The sequence below is a fragment of the Lactuca virosa genome, chromosome 2 (assembly GCF_052849685.1).
Source record: "Lactuca virosa cultivar CGN04683 chromosome 2, Lactuca_virosa_CGN04683_v6, whole genome shotgun sequence".
NCBI lineage: Eukaryota > Viridiplantae > Streptophyta > Magnoliopsida > Asterales > Asteraceae > Lactuca > Lactuca virosa.
In genome coordinates this window covers 281,430,097-281,450,117 of record NC_136427.1, presented here as the reverse complement: position 1 = coordinate 281,450,117, position 20,021 = coordinate 281,430,097, and the positions used below count along the sequence as shown (strand labels likewise).

The 20,021-nt window shown below is 35.3% G+C and overlaps 3 protein-coding genes across 3 annotated transcripts; 2 read left to right on the top strand and 1 right to left on the bottom strand.

Annotated features, from left to right (window-relative positions):
• Window positions 1-1,476: 1,476 nt before the first annotated feature.
• Window positions 1,477-3,501, top strand: LOC145161224 (ACT domain-containing protein ACR9-like). The gene is made up of 6 exons (XM_079080718.1): window positions 1,477-1,810; window positions 2,008-2,238; window positions 2,317-2,422; window positions 2,522-2,843; window positions 2,928-3,212; window positions 3,304-3,501. The coding sequence occupies exons 1-6, from the start codon at window positions 1,657-1,659 to the stop codon at window positions 3,442-3,444; spliced, it is 1,239 nt and encodes a 412-aa protein (XP_078936844.1). The 5' UTR covers window positions 1,477-1,656; the 3' UTR covers window positions 3,445-3,501.
• A 762-nt stretch (window positions 3,502-4,263) lies between these two features.
• LOC145161223 (uncharacterized) lies at window positions 4,264-5,625 on the bottom strand. The gene is made up of 2 exons (XM_079080717.1): window positions 5,516-5,625; window positions 4,264-4,954 (listed from the first exon to the last, which is right to left on the bottom strand). The coding sequence occupies exon 2, from the start codon at window positions 4,952-4,954 to the stop codon at window positions 4,496-4,498; it is 459 nt and encodes a 152-aa protein (XP_078936843.1). The 5' UTR covers window positions 5,516-5,625; the 3' UTR covers window positions 4,264-4,495.
• A 12,745-nt stretch (window positions 5,626-18,370) lies between these two features.
• Window positions 18,371-19,687, top strand: ECI1 (delta(3), delta(2)-enoyl CoA isomerase 1). Its single transcript, XM_079080716.1, has one exon. It carries the CDS (start codon window positions 18,491-18,493, stop codon window positions 19,211-19,213), a length of 723 nt encoding a protein of 240 aa, XP_078936842.1. The 5' UTR covers window positions 18,371-18,490; the 3' UTR covers window positions 19,214-19,687.
• The last annotated feature ends 334 nt before the right edge of the window (window positions 19,688-20,021 follow it).

Below are 20,021 nucleotides of genomic sequence, written 5' to 3'. Positions count from 1 at the left end.
AATTGAGATTCCTTGATGTTCACGCTTGATTCTTATTCCAAGAATTACTTCTGTTTCCCTCATATCCTTCATGGAGAACTGAGATGATAAAAACTCTTTCGTCATGTCAACTTGCCTTTGATCAGTACCAAAGATTAGCATATCATCTACATACAAGCATACAACCACTCCTTTGCCAGACTCATCAAACTTGCTATATACACACTTGTCTAATTGATTCAACTTGAAAACATGAGACAAGATAACATCATCAAAATTTTGATGCCACTGTTTTGGTGCTTGCTTTAGCCCATGCAATGATTTAACCAACTTCCACACCTTATACTCATTTCCAGGCATAATAAAACCCTCAGGTTGGTTCATATACACCTCTTCCTCTAAATCACCATTTAAGAATGTTGTTTTAACATCCATTTGGTGAATCACCAAATTATGAATTGTTGTTAAGTCAATTAGCAATCTAATGGTAGATATGAGAGCAACCGGTCAGCGAAACCACCGCCAGGGGCAGAGTCCCTTGGACCCCGCTAGGGGGCGTTGCCCCTAGACCCCGCCAAGAGGTTGCAGCCCTTTGGAACCCTACACCCAGGAAGGCTACCCCCGGACCCCCGTATTTCCAAGTTAACATTTATCACACCGAGTGTGCACTCCACACCTCCAAGCTCGGTTAGTAAATGAAGATCGGCCTATCTCATTATTAATAATAATTACACCAAAATATGTTGATAACACTAAAATCACCAACACCTAATTGATTTTATATGATATTATTATGATGATTATTAAGGAGGTGTTTGGTTTTTGAACTTCAAATGTGATTTTGGACAAAAATGTTTATTGGTTTACGGTGGTAGCAAAAGAATTTTTTTAAAAATATTTGAATTAATTTTTATGATGGGAAAAAGATTTATATTTATAAAATAATTAAAAGTGGCATAGAAAGAGAGGATGGGGGAAAACGAGAGTGGTAGTTTAGTTTTTTTTTCAGTTTAAAAAGCCAAAAACATTTAAAAGTTAAGATTTCTTTATTTTTGAAAACCTTCATTTCAAAACATGCCAACAAATCAATTTAAAATATACTTACGCAATAGTTAATTTTTTTTACTTATTAGCTAATAAAATTATTAGTTTTCTGAAAATCTAATAAATAAGTAAAGTAAGATATTTAAAAAAAAAAACAAACCCAAACACACACTAGTAACAAAAATTGGTGTATATAATTATAATTTCCAATAAAAAAAATGAATATTCTTCTATGATTCGAATTGAAAAAAGAAACGATTTTAATTTATTACGGGATAATAGAAGAAGAGAAGGCTTCCCGCTGAACACCGCAACGCAACTAACCGATTTTCAGATTTGTACCACCTCTCACATACTTATACGGAACATTGACACGTGTCATGTACCATGAAGCTGACGTGGAAATCATACGACCTAGGTTCAACACTCTACCACACCACAAATACCCCGATTCGTTTTCTACCGAATGCCACACATATCAATTATCATATGGATTGGGATAAAGTTGAAGGAGGGGACATGATGTGAAGTTTTCATCAACAAAACCACCCGGAATTACACCGTCTCCGGCCATGACCGACGCATTTTAGTCGCCGGAGGGGAGGAGCTAAATCGGATAAATAGAGAAAGCGGATGGGGATGTCCTGGGAAGACGTGGTGTTGATCGAGAGAAGTAAGACTACTGGCGACTCGTCGGTGGTGACGGTGAACTGCCCCGACAAGGCGGGGCTGGGATGTGACCTGTTACGGATTGTACTTGAATTCGGACTCTATGTTACCCGTGGAGGTCAGAATATAAATTTACTTTCTTTCTCCCAAATTGTCGCTGCTAAGATTTAACTTCTTGTTCTGTCAATTTTAGTTAAAATGGATCATTCATATCATGGATGCTTGATTGTGTTGAAATGCTTCCACTTGCTTATGAACAAACTATAATTGGTTTTATGATATTGAATTGTTAAAAATACGCGTTTTGATCATTAGATTTCTCGACTGATGGAAGATGGTGTTACGTAGTCTTATGGGTAGTCCCACGCCCAAGCTCGGTGAGGGTCGACTGGGAAAGCTTAAAAAATCGGCTTTTATCTTGTTGCCCTTCATGTTTACCTACATTTTATCTCAATCACCTCTCTGATTCTGATTCTGATTCTTCCAAATCACCTCCACTCTACCTGTTGAAAGTTTTCTCACTGGATCGAAAAGGGTTGATACATGGTAAAGATCGAATTCACATGATTTCAAAATTAGTCTTTTCATGTTCTGATTTTGACCCAATTAAAACTTTTATTATAGATGTGACGAAAGTCCTGTGTGATCTTGACCTAGCAATTCAGAGAGTTAAAGTGACAACAACCCCAGATGGAAAAGTTCTGGACCTTTTCTTTATTACAGATGGCATGTAAGTCCTCAATCATCGTCGTCGTCGTCTTCTTCTACTTCTTTACAATGATGAATGATTTGAGGTGAAATATCGGTGAATTAATAAATTTCCATGCAGGGAGTTGCTTCACACGAAGATACGACGTGAGGAAACATGTGAACACCTTAGTGCCGTGTTGGGAGGATGCTGTATCACGTGTGAACTTGAGGTAGCCGGAGCAGAGTACGATGTTCAACAAGGACATTCTTGTATTTCAGAAACAGTTGCTGAAGAATTGTTCGGAGGATGTGATGTTGAGGTTGATCCTTCACAATCTGAAGCTAGTATAACAGTCGATAATTTATTGAGCCCAACGCATACATTGCTTCAAATACGGTGTCTTGATCAGAAAGGTCTCGTGTATGACATTTTCAAGATCTCCAAGGACTGCAATATCCGTGTATATACTCTTTCTCTTTACAATTAATTTAACGAATTTAATTAATTGGGATTTTTTTTTACTGAATTGGTTGTTTTTATATAGATTGTGCATGGGAGAATCTGGAGCAGCGATAAAGGGTACAGGAGTTTGGATCTATTTATTCAAAAAGAAGATGGGAAAAAGATTGTGGATAAAGATAGCCAGGCTTTATTATGTTGTAGACTGAAGGAGGAGATGCTGAATCCATTAAGAGTTATTATTACGAATCGTGGGCCTGATACAGAACTTATGGTTGCTAATCCTGTTGAGTTATCTGGGAAGGGAAGGCCTCGGGTTTTTTATGATGCTACGCTTGCATTGAAGACACTCGGGATCTGTGTGTTTTCGGTTAGTAGTTTGAACTTCAATTGTGTACGTAGGTTTTATTCAATTGCTTAAATTTTGTGTATAAAAAATAAAAATAAAAAAATTTGTGTAGGCGGAGATAGGAAGACACTCGAGTTCACGGCGGCAGTGGGAAGTATATAGGTTCCTTTTGGATGAAAGTCGAGGAAGCAGCAATCGAGCTAAACGTGATGTTGTTGTTGACAAAGTCAGAAGAACCCTTATGGGCTGGTGAATGAATCAAGATTCAAGGACGGAATATATATATATATATATATATATATATATATATATATATATATATATATATATATATATTAGCATACGAATGAGATGAAAGCTATCGATCTAAACGATTGAGATAATAATTATAATATATGTATAGGAAACTTTGTCTTGGAACACTATTTAGAGAAAATTTTAAAGCTATATGATAATGACTAATGAGAGATATCCTTGATTCTTGAATATGACAACAAGACAGTGCAGCACATGGTCATGCTCCATAATTAATTGTGTAAACACGATTTAGGTAACCTTAATGATTTTTTGGTTATGTCCTTTCATCATCATTATCATTTTTTTGGTTATGGCCTTGCATTATCATTATCATGATCGGCGAGTGTTTGGAAGGCTGGTCATCAAAACGGTCTATAACTCACTAGTTTATACCTGATAGGCATTCAGATGTCACAAATGAAGATTTAAAGCTGCAATGTTTAGTTTTTTTAAAATCTTTTTACATTAAAATTCGGGAACTGTAGCTCATAACAGGCTGCACATACGTTTTCTTTAAGCATGATAACAAAATACTTGCTAATAATAGAACAATGCTTTTATTAATGGCAAAATGCAACTACATTTTTGCCATATCGGTAGCAAGAGTAAAAGAATGTTTCTATTCTCCACAGTTGGCCCTTAAAATTATATATTTTATAAATAAGTTGCAAAGATTAATAACATTTCTTTATTCTTTTTATCAAGGAGTTATTAAGTTGATCTTCAAACTACTTGTCAAATCAATGCCGAGACATAACTTGCCCAATGCCAACCATTAAACACAACTACACAAGTATTTCAAGATACTTGTGTTTAGGTGTTTTAAGTGCTAAAATAACAACCAAATATACAAATGAGTTCCTCTCCTCTAGGCTCTAACTCAGCGGAATAAAAACAACTAATATTCAGATGAGACTGGATACATGAATGAATAGTATTATTGCAAATTAATACCTCCACTTGAAAATTCGATCTCATAAGCAGGTGGTAAAGATGAAACCCAATCTTCAAGCATGAATTGGAAGAAGCCCCAATGTGTTTAACTTCCATACACCAAGCAACATACCTCCTAAATTCAGGGAAATGAATAACAATTTGGGTGCAAGAAGGTCTACTTTGTTATCCTTGAAAGGTTCAAAAACCTTCCCAACTCCTTGAAGAGCACTTAATGGCTGCCAAAGAGCTGAAAACGTAATGCTAATGCTAAACAAATGGACTGTGCTTCCAGACATCCACATCATAAACGCCATCATAAGCAGCTGCTTGAAAGGGGCTTGGGCCTCTTCCCATGCTTTTTGAGACTTCCAGTTTGCTTCAGCATCTTTCTGTTGGCGACTCAGACTGGAATCTTCTTGATCATGAGAACCACGAGTGAAGCCAGGAGGATCTGGAATGTCACGGGAGGAGGGCGTCGATGAATTGTTTGTGAAATCAACTGCCCATTTTCGACCTTTCCCTTTTTCCATCTACATAAAGTTGAAGTGAATTTGATGAGTGGGTGATTAGTGTCATTCTTGTGCGTGTTTGTGTGCATATAACTTAAGTGCACCATTAGTGTTGCTCCATATTTGTAGAAGAGAGTTGTAAAGTTCTAAACCCTAAATTGAAATTGAGTTCGACAAATAAAGTGTAAATCTTGTAACTGAACTAGTTTAATTCGCCTAAAATTCGGCGCATCGTATCATAATCAAATACTTCCCAAAACTACTTAGAATTTCAACCCTCTAAATCACACGTAATTCCCGAATTCGCAATATACTCCACAGTTGTTTTAACTCATAAAACAAGTTACATCTGCGGCTTAGATCTAGAAACCCATTCCAGAAAGCAAAAATATACAGCCGGCTGCTATGTCTAAATCGAATGTTTCTGAGAGAACCTAGAAATTAGTGGTACGATCGACAAAACACTGCTTTCAATCGACGATCAAAACCGACGAAAATTCAAATTAGTTCAAGATAATATATTAATGAGAGGCATTACATTTATCAAAATTTCGAACGTTCAAGTGATAGAAAGAGACGTACCTGCAATAATCGAAGAGAAATATGCGATCATAGAAGATGACTGGGGACGGAGAGGGTGTTTGGGAATGCTTTTACTTTTGCCATTTAACTTTTCTAAAAAATATATAAAGATATTCGGAAGATGTAAAAAAAAAATTCAAAATAATACAAAAAGATGGGTTTTCAAAAGTCAAGAAAATATGACTTTTTGTAACTTTTAGACTTTTAAAACTAAATCAACTCAAAAGTCAAAAAATACTACCCAAACACTTTTTAAAACTCACTTTTGGCTTTTGTTTCCTCAAAAGAACTTTTAGGCTTAAAAAGTAATCCCAAACACCCCCGCAGTGTGCGAGATATATCTTCAAAAAGCCGAGTGTGTCGATCGACTCCAGTAAAAAATTTCCAGCAATGACTAAAGAGACAATTAATTTTGAGGTTTTTTACAGTTTAGTCGTGAAGTCCTTTTTTTGGTCTAAAACAAAGGTTTAAGGTTTATTATTACTATAATCTAATCAATATTGGGTTTTGGTTTAAAAGGTTCTTGATGTATTTATTTTTTGTAGTTTAGGTCACTAAGATTGTGTTTGATCTGCGGCTAAACGAGTCACGTCAGACCGTCAGCCAAACAATTTTGGGTGTCTAACTTGGTAAGAAGACGAGAATTGACTGACTGAGAAAGGGACAAACGTCTTCTAATTGTGCCATTACCCTACAAACGGATACACATACAAGGAACTATGTATCCTATTATATGTATCATATTATATGCATTAGCCGATCATATAATATATACAAACGGATACACCCACATATAAAGAAATACGTTATTTATCCTATTATTTGTATCTAATATATGTATCCTATTATATGTATCCTAATATATGTATCCTATTACATTAAATTTTGTATGCTAATATATGTATCCTATTACATTTTGTATGATAATTTTTATTTGGATCTTTAAATTATTTGTGTATAATTTACATTTTGTATGAATATTTGTATGTTTTTATAATTATTCAGCAACATTGTCCAACATTGTATAAAGCAGGAGGGTAAAATGGTCATTTTTCATCCGTCAGCACATTCAGTCAGATGTACAATCAAACAACATGATTTCTTACTCAGTTGGAATTTATTACCTCAATCAACTCTTTCTCAGTCAGCAACTATCAAACGGGACATAAACTTGTATGTGACCTGTTTATTATACCAACAATATATTTTTTTTATCGGTTTTTACCGGTTACCATGGTTATTGAGTTGGGTTTTTTCTAAAGTTGTTTCTTTACAAATACTTTTGGCAATAGCATGACTTCAAGATCAACACTACCATTGCCTTCTTTCTTGTCCAAATCTACAAAGCCACAACAAACCTCCAACTTCCATAAAAGCCCGAGCTGACAAATTACCGAAATACCCTTTGACTCCAAAACACAAACTGAATACCTGAATTATCCAAATTACATTATCCACCCCCAAATGAGTCTGAATCTCAATTCTTCAAGGGTCCCAAGCCCGCTAACACCCAATCCCTTATCACTAGTCCAAAATAGGAAACAATTCGAAACAGGGCGTTACACGGAATTATAGTAGTGAGGTCCTGGTTTGTCAGTTATTGGATCAATAATTTGTTCTCTATTAGGGGTATGAGTTCTGTTAAGGTTGGGTTCGATGGTAGCATTGGAAGATCGCTATGAGTAAGAGTCAACCTTTTCGGCGAAGCGGGGTTCAAGGGGAATTAGTCGGATCGTCTGGTTTCCAGGAAGGTGGTAAGGAGTGATTTCAAGGATGAAATCTAATTTAAGTAGGAGAGAGTTGTAACACCCTGTTTCGAATCGTTTCATAATTCGAGTTCGTGACCCGATGATCAACTATCATAAGGCTTCGGACCTTGTGGAAAGAGAGGTTTAGAACCATTTGGATGTAGGTAATATATATTATGTGATCCAAGAGTTTGGTTGTGCTTTGGAGCCCAAGGGTATAACGGTAAAAGCGATGTTTCCGAGCTTTTATTAGAATTTAGGATTTAAGATCGGAAGGTTTTAAGGCAAAGTAGAGTTAAAAATATTGTAGAGCTTCTCATTACCTTTCTGTGGATATAAGGATCGTCGAAATCGGAGTTAGAACAAAGAAGTTATGCCCTTCGAAAGTTAGGAGGAATTTGGGCTAAGTCAGGTGTGTTGCGCGTATAGGGAGTACGCCGGGCGTACCAAGCTGGGAAGATCGCGAATTACTTTAGAGTGCGTTGGGCGTACCTGGAGTACGCAGGACATACTCCAGTCAGGTGAAACCCCTAATTTAGGGTCTTGGACCCTATTTAAAGGCCTTAACTCATTTCCAACCCTCCTTATCTTCAGCCTCCATCCCCTCTAACCCTAAATTTGAAACCCTAGCCTCTCTTGTGTGAATTTCAATCCTTGGAGTGGTTTTTGGTGGGGTTTAGAGAAGAATGAGATCTTGTAAGAAGCATGCTTGTGGATCCAAGCTCTAATCATCTTCATCAACTTCCAGGAGGTATAAAACTTCTAACTTGGTGGCTCTATGTGTTAGATCTAGTCTAGGAATTGTTTTGGGTTTATTATGGTCCCTAGTGTAACATCCCAAATTTCGAGACCAAAAATTTCATTTTTAATTAAGTAATTATGTAAAATCATTTATCAAACATTGCAAATATTATATTAATTCATAAAACCATTATGTCGTGTCTCAAAAACATATCATCGGATAATAATAATAATAATAATAATAATAATAATAATAATAATAATAATAATAATCATAATAATAATCAGAGTACAATCCCAGAAACTCAATGCAGAAATCATGTGTGAGTGTGATGTGCCGCTACCGCGTCGGCTCTTTCCCCTTCACTGAAGAGGTACCTGAAACAAAACTGAAACTGTAAGCACGAAGCTTAGTGAGTTCCCCCATCATACCACATACCATACAATAACATACTGTCAGACAATTCTGGAGTGCCTGACTACCCAGATCAAGCCATTCTGGGGTGCTTGAATTACCCAGGTCAAGCCATTCTGGGGTGCTTGACTTACCCAGGTCAAGCCATTATGGGGTGCTTGACTTACCCGTTGGTCTATTTCGCCCGACTACCGGGGACTATTTCACCCCCTACCGCTACCACGTAATAATATAACACATATACTGTCAGGCAATTCTGGGGTGCCTGACTGCCCAGGTCAAGCCGTTCTGGGGTGCTTGACTTACCCGTCGGTCCTTACGACCGACACCCGAGGACTATTTCACCTTCTACCACTACCATATAATATCATAGCATACTGTCAGGCAATTATGGGGCGCCCGACCTACCCTTCGGTCCTAACGACCGAACTTGGGGACTATTCTCCCCCCTACTACCACTATCACATATAACATACCATGTTAGCACATAAACATATCAGGTAGTAGCAAACCTAAATGAATATCACAGAGACAGTCATCTAACATACAATTCCTACTGGTGGACCGGCATTGTGGCCGTAGACCCACCGCTACTGGAAGGTAACTCACCTCTATGCCGCGTAGTGTCTGCACTGATCTCGATGTGGAAATCGACTCTCCCCGACTCCTCAATCCCTACACGACAACTCTTCCAAGTTATCAACTCATACTCATACTCGCAACCCTTACAAGGGTCAACCCAAACCCAATCAATGTCCAAGTCAATTCCATGGTCAAAGTCAACTTTGGTCAAAGTCAACATCCGGTTGACTCGACATAACCACAAAATGTCATAAACCCGCCCCTACCCGTCGAGTCTAGCAAGAGCTCGACGAGTTCGCCTTCAACAACACATCGGACAATCTTCAAACGACTCGCCGAGTTCGTTCTCGCCGAGTTCATCTTCATTCATAAGAAGATGCTCAGTCTATGACTCGCCGAGTTCCTCCTGAACTCGCCGAGTCCGTCTTCATAAGTTGGGAGATTGTTTTGGACTCGCCGAGTCTGATCATACACTCGTCGAGTCCCATGAGTTCCAGGTCCAAAACAAACCGCTATTAGGTTGAGTGTTCCTTCCACTCAACCAAAACCATTTCCAGGAGACATTTTGGGGGAAAAAGTGTCCCGACTGGTCGAGTCACCTAAGTGACTCGCCGAGTCCCTCTTTGTCCAAAACTACACAGTCGATTTCAGTGGGACTTAATGCATCCCAATCATAGATTTGGCCTCCTAGGGTCCCTTTTATACGTAAAGCTACGAACTTGATGTCCATGCATGGGGTTTTTGGCTCAAAAGGCTATAGAATGGGGTTTATATGACGCATGGGTCTCCCATGGCCATAAAGTTGGCACATTTATGCCATGGGAACCCTCAATGGTTCCGGATCTGAAGCACAACCCACATATACAAGCAAAACTGAACATAGCTCCTCAAAAGCTTAGAAAAGGCGGAGAAATAGCCCCAAAACAAGATCTAGGAAATAGATGGTCAAGGTTCAAGCTTTTTACCTTGAATGGACTGAGAATGAAGCAAAACCTTGGGATATACTAGCTTCCTCTTGATCTCCTAAGCTCTCTTCTTCTCCTTCAACTTCAAACACACACACAAAAGGCACCAAAAGAGCTCAAATCACTCAAAAATGGTTTAGGGTTTCAATCTAGGGTTTCTCTGAGTTGGGAGGGTGATGGAGGCTGGGTTGGGACGAGATAAAGTGTTTAAATAGGGTGCAAACCCTAAACATTAGGGTTTTGTCCAGACAGCTCCTACTCGTCGAGTCGGTCTTCCGACTCGTCAAGTAGGTCACTTAAACCCCCGATCCAACAGTCGAGTCTACTCGACGAGTTGGGCCTCCAACTTGCCGAGTCCCAGAGTAAATTGTAACATTTCAAAGAAATTTAAAAACGTACCAGGAATCGGGTGCTACACCTAGAGTCATTCTTGTGAGTATGAGCTACTCCGAGAGCTTAAAACGTTAGATCTTAGTATTTCTGAGGTTGTTGGTGCGTAAAAATGTCATATTGATGGGTTTTGATGAATCGTGCTAGAATTGGTGTTCATATTATGGGTTTAGATGGATAAAAACGGGTTTTAGGTCCTATTAAGACATGTAAAGGAATTAAGTTGTCAACTTTATGGATTAACACCTTATTTAGAGTTTAGATCTGAGTTTGGATGTTTTGGTCTTAAGCATTAAGTGCTTAATGTAAGTTTTGAACATCTGATGAGTACGTTGGGCGTACGTATGTGTACGCTCAGCGTAATGCAAGGATTCCACGTCTTTAAGCGTTGGTGAGTTGTACTTTGTGCAGCAGCAGGCAATACGCGGGGCGTACCAATCTGGTACGCGGGGGTACTCCTGGAAAGCTCTTTTTGGGCCTTTTGGGCCTTGGGTCTTTTGGGAGTTGGGCCATGAGATGTTGGGTCAGATATGGGAAGGGTAAAATGGTCTTTTACCCATTGGAAAGACAGGATATGGATTGAACCTTGGATTTTGGGAAATTACCTTAATTTTGATTAGGGATAATTTGATTGCGTTCAAAGCGAGGATCCTGGTAGAAGCAACGCGTGTGTTTCAGTCATCTTGGATTGAGGTGAGTCTCCTCATTGTACCCGTGGGTCGAAGGCACCAATGTCGGCCCACTAGGATCCGTTATGCTAGTTGTCTTTGTGACTCTTGCATGGTATGTTGGACTAGGCCCATTGTATGATGGGCTATGCCCATTTATATGTTGGGTTGGGCCCATGGACCAGGAAGGGCTAGGCCCAATGTATGTTATGTAGGATGTTAGTTTTCTCTGTGACTCTTGCATTTGTATGTTGGGCTAGGCCCTTGAATTGGAATGGCTAGGCCCATTATGGTGGTTGGGCCCAATGTGCGGGCTAGGCCCAATGATATGTATGGTATGTGGTATTTTTGGGAACTCACTAAGCTTTGTGCTTACAGTTTATGGTTTGGTTTCAGGTACTTTCATTTCGAAGGGGAAGGGCCCGACTTGAACGCAACGCATCCACCCATGTTTTCGCAACTATATGATTTTGGGATTGTACTCTGATAACTGTTTTTACTCTTATATATTGTTAAATGATTGAAAATGATAAATGGTGTTTATGGTTGAATTAAAAATGAAATTTTTACATTATGATTTTTGGGGCGTTACATTACATTACACGTGAAGCAACTTTATTCTTAAAATATGAAATTGTCTGGCCAACATACTTATCACCAACATTCGAACCAAGTAATCGCCCTCGTTCTACAACAGGCGACTTCAACAACTTTTGGTACAAACTCAATAGCTTCATGTACTTTATCTTCAATCTACAACTTCAAAAAATCTACAATTCATATAATCAATCGTAGAACGTATTTATAAATCACAAATCAACAATCAACGTGATATGAAAAAATCAACAGGAAACCGGTCGAAAGCGTCTGAAAATCAATTTGAGAAGTTAGCAGAGACAAAAAAAAATCAATCAAAGGTGTTGGAAATCGGTTTGATTGTAACGTACCTGGTTCGTTGTGAACTAAAACAAACTTCGAGATCGTGCATGCGATTTCATTCCCAGTGTTGTGACAGTCTATGAAGTGGTGTTTGTAGACAGTGATTGTAGGGGAAACCGGTGGTGATTGTGGCATAAATCGGTGGTGATTGAGGTTAACCATCGAACCTTAGTGAGTGCGTCCAATTCGATCCTCAGTGTGGTGTTGATTGTGGTGGAAATCGACATCAAAGAGATTACTCGGATGGAGGCGGCGGCTGGAGAGGGGGGCGTGAAGAAGATGAGATATGAGAGGGAAAGAGAGAAAGAAGACGTGAGAAAAGTGTGAGAGAGGGTTCTTTAAAATTAATTATAATTAGTTAAATAAAATATTAGAAATGATATTTTTTATGTCCAATATGCCCTTGTGATCTTTTCAAAAAGTCTAATGTACCATTTGGATTAGTGATAATTACAATTATGTCATCATCAATCTAATTTGTCCAAAGAATTGATCTAACGTTCCACTTTTAGTTTTCGAGTTCTCGGAAAACTATAAGTTCTCAAATGATCATTTCTCTCTCTCTCTCTATATATATATATATATATATATATATATATATATATATATATATATATATATATATACTAGTGGGGTACCCGCGCGATGCAGCGAACGTTAATTCAGGGGATGGTGAATAGTTTCTTGTTGCATAGAACCGATTAGTGGTATTCAGTCCAGTTCCTCCAATTCATCATTTTTTTTTTTTTTTTTCAGTTCTTTCGGTTCCAATCTAATTTGGGTCGTTTTCGGTGTCGAACACCTTCTTAGATATCACACTTTGTAGTAGAACTGAATTGAAACCGTTTGGAACCCAATAGTGATAATCGGTCCGGTTTACAATTCCGTGCTTACTCTTTAATCGGTTTTCGGTTCTTTTCATTCGGGTGAGGTTCAATGTGGTTCCATACCGATTTCCATCCCCACTTTTAAATTGTCATTTAAAAAAAATATGTGATTGCTTATTATCGATTTCTACACTTACATTGAACCCGTGTCATAATTGTATAGAATTATCATGTATAGTTTATATAGATACAAAATATATAAATATTGGTTCCTGTTTTTGTTTAAATATTATGTTTATATTAAAATTCTATTTTTGATACAAGACGTTGAAGGCAATAGCAAAATGCGTTGATTTAGTATTTTTTATTATTAATATTATTAAATGCAAACTATTAAAATAATCATGTAAATATTTTTTTTAGATAGAACTAATTAAAGCATTTATATTGAACTTTTTTCTAAAATAACGACGGTTAGAGCATATACATATCTAAACATTTTTGAATGAACTACATAAACTTAAAAATAGATAACTAAATCTTTGAAAATGTTAAATTTACAATTTGCAATTATATCCCATGTGTGGGAAGTTTTTTTGGGAAATCTTTTTGAGAGCTAAATTTGCCGTATAAAAGAGTTCGAACTCGGGGTCAACATTAAACAATTGTTGTGAGCCTTCCGCTAAATCATTTTTTTTAATCATTGTTTGTTTTTTTTTACAACCTGGTTTTACAAAGTTAATCTCTTAAATTACGAATGCCAAAAAAATTATTTTTTTTCATATTTCCAAACAACAATAAACCATTAAAAGTCTTATTTCCAACTTATGGATATCTAAAAAAAATTAAAAATACTTATATTTAGAGTATAAAGTTTATGGTAGAAAAATGACAGAATTTTTTTTATGAATTTTTTTCTTGAACTATTATATTTCTAGACAATAACAAAACATTAAAAGTCTTGTATCATATTCATCATTCAAAAGCCAAAAAAACAAAAAAGATTAACAACAGGTATTAAAAATGCAGACTATCATATACTCTTTTCTATGAAGTTTTTAATAACAAACACATAAAAATAAATTAGTATATACATAAAACATATACAAACACATAATATTCAATCCAAAAAACAATAAAAAAAAACTTGTTGCTCACAATCCTTTAAAATCATGAACTTAAATTTTTTTTTATGAAAAGCATGGATATAATTGAGAATAGAATGTTTATAGAACTTTTATATAAACTTAAAACTTTTTTTCTTTATTACTATTTTTTCTATTAAGAAACAATGTTTATATAATTTAGATAAACTATTATTTCAAATAATAAATTTTTTATAGTTTTTCATTGCATTTTTCTTTTAAGTAATCTACCAGTGATGACTATCTTCTACCAAACTTTTTAAATATTCTAGCCATCAAATGCACCCCTCTGATATTCATAAATCTTTTAAAAACCTAAGATAATTCTAAGGGACATAAGTTTTTATCCTTTAATTTTATAAAAACAACATCTTCTGCTTATTAATTAATAATACCAATTATTTTAAGATAGACCCACGTAAATTTTATAATCACCACATTTATTTTCAGCTCATTTTAAATTTTTTCTTAAACAGGCTTATTTAAGTTTTATTTTTTATTTATATATTATTTATCATGTTTGTAAACTTTATTTAAAATATGTTATTTATTTTTTCACATAATTAGAAAGTTCCTTTAAAATTTTATATGTATTAGAAGAATAAGAAAAACAGTAAATGAAAAATGTTTATTTATGTTATTATTATACTAATTATAATTAAATATAAAACAAATAAAAATATACCAAAAAATGTACAATATATATCATAAATGATGGTCATTATTCATTAATACTTCTAATTAATAATTTCCTGTGTACATAGCAGTTTTCAAGAATAATTCGCTTCTAGCAGTTTTCAAGAATAATTCGTTTCTCATGCTTTTAACATGCCTTCATTTCCATACCTCATTGTTTTGGGATTAAAACAATTTAATAGCATTTTGAATTTGAAGATGTTTACAATTTTTACAGTATATTAAAAACACTTTTTTATGGTATCTTGCAAATGCTCATTTTATAAGAAATTTAAAATCGCTTTTTATGTTTGAGTGCACGAAATTGAACGGACTTTATCTTTACTGTGTCTCACTTTTTTTGTATTCAAACCTCATAATAATATTTTAATGTTTATAAAAAGTCCGAGACAATACATAATCTACATATTCATAAAGAAGTGAAATACATAATTTAACAAACATTTCCAGTTCTGCACATATATTTGCATAACTAATTGAACTTTACTGAGCAAAAAGTCAGTAACATAAACACATATTAACAGCAAAAGTATTGAGCATAGTCATTTTTCATACTTCTTAGTTAGCAGGATTTATAGATACAAACAACAAAAATGTCTATTTACAAATAAAATTAAACAAAATCTAACGTATTCTAACCATAGATCCACATCAAGATCCAGAAAAGCAAGTCAATGTTCCTCATGCAATTTTCGCTTGCACAAACACGATTGTGAAGATAAAAAAGTGGTAATGCACATGTACCATCTTGGGCGCAAGTCAAAGTCGTTTCAAATCTATGGTTTTCCTAGAGAGAAACATCTAGAGGAAGACAAGAGATGCATGGGATAGTGGTGATGAAGGTTATTCAATAGTTTATATCTAAGGGTTTTAGAGAAAAAGAGGTTATCGAGAGTTTCAAGGTGATGTAGCTAGATGGTGATTCTTGGTAGTGGTGGTGCATTGCCGGGAAAGAGGTGATGTTGGTAGCAGACAATGGCGGCGGCCTGGGATGGAGGTAGCGAATTACTTAAGAGGATTTAGGGTTTTTTAGATGAGAGTGTTTGTTGAGATTTATTGGGCTAAAAATCATTGTGATTTATAGTTATGAGGTTACGATGTATAGTATTTTGATTGGTCCAAATTTGTTCATATGGATCACAACTATCTTTTAATCACAGCCATTTAAATTTAATCAATGACCTAAAATTAATCTCCTTGTTTTTAAGACCGGGTCTTAAAACTCTCCACATTCCCATTATCTATGCATTATAAAATAGTATATATATATATATATATATATATATATATATATATATATATATATATATATAAAACTTATAGATACCACAAATGAAAAAATATTTTGTATATTTAATAACATTTTTTATACATTTAAAAAGGTATTTATAAAATGTATTTATACATAAAAAAATGTATTTTATATTATTTAAAAAAAACATATTTTGTATATTTAACAACATATTTATAACATTTTAAAAAGTATTTATACATTTTAAAAAATATAAAATAAATAGTTGTAACAATAACAATAACAATAGAAATAGCAATACAAATACCTAGTAATAGTAATAACCAATAACAATATCAATAACAATAGCAATAACAACAATAACAAACCGATTTCTTCAAACGCGGTCTTTATTTTTGAAAGTAAGGGAGCTATATAGCCTCTTTGAAAGGTCTACGTACACTTTTGTTTTTTTAATATTGATATTACAAGTGATTGTGTTTGACGGTCGTTTCTATTACACTAGATTTGGATTTATTGTTGCAAAAAAGAATGCTAGAATGCAAGTGCTCTATTGTTGTAATTTTATTTATTTTAAATAAGAAAAGTATATATCACTTTTGAATATATTTCGTCTAAATGTGATCCATGTATGTAGTGTCTCCGGCTATATACCATGATCAAGGTATTAAAAAGGAGTCAAGCTTAATAGGTGAAACTAATAATACTTTGAGTACAAATGCTCTATTATTAAAGTGAGTAATCATTATTAGATATACAAGCAAAAGATACGGTGATGAGAATTATGGGGGTTGGTTATGGATTTGTTTTATTCTACAAGTACCTTCAAGATGAGAATTAAGGGGGCTAGTTATGGATTTGTTTTATACTATAACAAGAGAATGACGATGTGAGTTTCAAACCAAAACTTTATTTCCATATAACATTAATATCAATTGTTAAGAAAATTGTGTTGTCCTTCGGATCGATGTTGAAATCGGATGGAAATTGTGCATCCGAAAAGGTTGTGTAAGTGTTATAGTAAGATGTTTTGATTCTTTTGGATGTAGGAGGAGGATTCTCACCGCATTTCTTAACGAGTAACCATTTCTCGTGAAAAAATTAAAATATCTCAAGTCGCCACTTGCATAAAAGCTTTCATTTTACATAGTTTGCGATAGTCACTTCGTGTTGACTTTAAAATATCGACCTCGGGTCTTCCACTCGCACGACTATTCATCTTTTGGTTGAAGATGCTTTTGATACCATTAAATTTCTTTTGAAATCGTTAAATTTCTTTTGCATGTCCTTCCATTTGAAGTTTGTTTGATGCGTTGTATGAGTTGAACCTCTCGATTGCATTTTAAAGTGTTCCAAAACTCACCCCCCAAAAGCCTCCGATCTTTTTGATTTCCAGGGCTCCTTATCTTCCGATATGACGATATATGCATTGCCAATGACACTTCTTCCTTTTCAATCAATTTTTTTTATTTTTGACGTTTTGTATAATTTTGTGCGGTGTCGGGGTGAGTTGGGGGTTCGTCGCTTGATTCTTTAGATTCTTCATTTGGAGCATCATAGAATTGTGATGCTTCATGAGTGGATTGGAACCGGGTTTCTAAAATGGATTGTAAAAAATAGGGGACCAGATAATAACTAACATTTTCTTGAAAAAACCGAAACTAGTTATAGACTTGTTGCATCATTAGTTGGTTAATATTGGGGTTGATATGGTGGATATTAGGGATAGTTTGAGATTTGGATATCAAGAATAGAATGTGACAAATATGGAGAATCGTTTCCGATTTTTTTGTGTTGGTAGCTTCTTTTGTTTGAACTGTTTTTTTTTTTTTTTTTTTTTTTTGGATTTTCCATTAGAATCCATTTAAAATGGAATTGGATAAAGTGGAAATAAAACTGGAGAGAAATGGAATGGAATTAGAGACAACTATTATGAAATTTGATAGAACTGTTATTAAATTTGATAGAACATGGGGCTTTTAATTGAGTATAGTTTTTATTATAGGTAAAAAGATTTAAAAGAAATAAAGTAAAAATATGACTATTGGTAAACAGTCAACAATGAGAGAGAGAGAGTTTTCCAAAGAGCTATGTATCCCGTGAACCTTGCAATGTGGCGGCACCTTTTCGACTAAGCCGGTGGTACCACTATGAGCCCGCTGTCAAACTTCGTTGGATCCGTCGTGTTTTATAAACTATTTTTTGGTTTGTTAAACATGACAAATTAAAAAAAACTCCAAAGATAAAATGATTGTAGTGTGTAAATTAAACAGTTATAGCCTTAAAGTTCAAAAAATCTAAAAATAGGTGAAATGCCTACCTTCCTTGACCTAGCCCTAATTTAAGCCAAACAGGATACTTTCTAAAACCAATGTCTAACAGTTAACATTCTTAAGAATAATGTACTTGCAAGTTAATATTTAGCCAAACCATGTGAAAGAAAATATTTGGTTTGATGATATGACTAGCCACCTGCCTCTAAATACCGAAAGAATACCAAATGGTGCTTCACTGTAGAGTGCTACTTAAAACATTGGGGTAAAATACAAATATTTAAGTTGCACTTCGACCCAATAGAGAGCTGATCAGCGTTATCCAGATAAAAAGATGTGCACGTTAGAGAAACGCGGTAACATTTACATCCTTACCCTCACCGGCGATGACGACCACCGGTTGAACCCTACGCTACTTGACTCAATCAGCGCCGCAGTCCACCGTGTCCGATCGGAAACCACCACTCCATCCGCCCTCATCACCACCGCACACGGCAAATACTTCTCCAATGGCTACGACCTCGCCTGGTCTCAGTCCGATCCGGATCGGCATATCCTTATGTCCACTAAGCTTAGGTTACTTGTTCGAGACCTAATCTCTCTCCCGATGCCTACGATTGCCGCCGTCTCAGGCCACGCGGCGGCCGGCGGATTTATTCTCGCGCAGGCTCACGATTACGTTCTTATGAGGAAGGATAGAGGATTTCTGTACATGAGCGAGATGGATATCAAGCTCGTCATGCCTGATTGGTTCGTGAAGCTGTTGAAGAACAAGATCGGATCTCCGGCAGCAATACGTGATGTTTTGCTGAGAGCTGATAAGGTCACGGCGGAAGTGGCAGTGACGAAGGGGATCATTCACTCGGCTCATGATAGCGCGGAGGAGACAGTGAAGGCGGCGGTAAGACTTGCGGAGGAGCTGGTGATGAGAAAATGGGATGGACAGGTGTACGGTTGTAACAGGAAAGTTGTGTTTGCAGACGTGTTGGCGGCCATGAACTTTGACGAGACCGTCGAGGACGTTGCCGGCGCAAATATTATACCATCCCGGATTTAGTTAGTATTTGGTGTCAAAATGACCCGACTTGGGGTTGTTTGGGAAAACTTTTTAAGGTTAAAAGTTATTTTTGAAAAATGACTTTTTGAAAAAATACTTTTTAAAAGGGTGTATTTTTTGTTTAGTAACTTTTTCCAAAAGAAAATTTTTAAAAAGTGTTTGTATTTGTTTTTGGCATAAAAGTTAACTTTTCAGGTTAAAAGTCTCAAAATTCACAAAAAAATAGGATTTGGGACTTTTGAAACACTTTTTTTTCCTTCAATACAAAAGTCATTTTTAAAAGATCTTTTTCAATAGCAAAACATCTTTTGGATGTTTTTCAACTTTTTAGAAAAGTTAAAAGTCAAAAGATATTTTAAAAGCAATGTCAAACACCCTCTTGTTAAATATGGTTATTTACCATTTTACCTCATTGTAAGCGATAAAGTATATTGTTTTCTTAAATTTTTAATAGTGTTTATTTTGTTCTTCTAATTTGTAAGGTGTTTTTTTTTTTTTTTGGTTCATCTATAATCCATTTGATTTTTGATTTTCTTAGTTCATGTTTTTTCACTTTTGGAAATTTTCTAATGACTAGAGTGTAAAAATAATCCTTCTAGTTTGTAAATTTTTATATTGTTGTTTACAAATCTTTTTCACTATCGACCATCATTTGTTTCAGGATTTTAGAAGTTGTTAGTGATTGCTTATTTAAAATGATTTATCAATATTGGTAGATGTGCTTAGTAATTATACGGTATTAAAATAATTTTTTTTTAAATGTTTGCTTATACAAATACCTAAACACGATAAAAAAAAATGTTTGAGT

Excerpts from the sequence above, each read along its gene's own strand:
- LOC145161224 (XM_079080718.1), top strand. The coding sequence starts at position 1,657 with ATGGGGATGTCCTGGGAAGACGTGGTGTTGATCGAGAGAAGTAAGACT. Across the intron at positions 1,811-2,007 it reads ACTCTATGTTACCCGTGGAG|ATTTCTCGACTGATGGAAGA; the intron begins GTCAGAATATAA and ends TTTGATCATTAG. Across the intron at positions 2,844-2,927 it reads CCAAGGACTGCAATATCCGT|ATTGTGCATGGGAGAATCTG; the intron begins GTATATACTCTT and ends GTTTTTATATAG.
- LOC145161223 (XM_079080717.1), bottom strand. The coding sequence starts at position 4,954 with ATGGAAAAAGGGAAAGGTCGAAAATGGGCAGTTGATTTCACAAACAAT.
- ECI1 (XM_079080716.1), top strand. The coding sequence starts at position 18,491 with ATGTGCACGTTAGAGAAACGCGGTAACATTTACATCCTTACCCTCACC.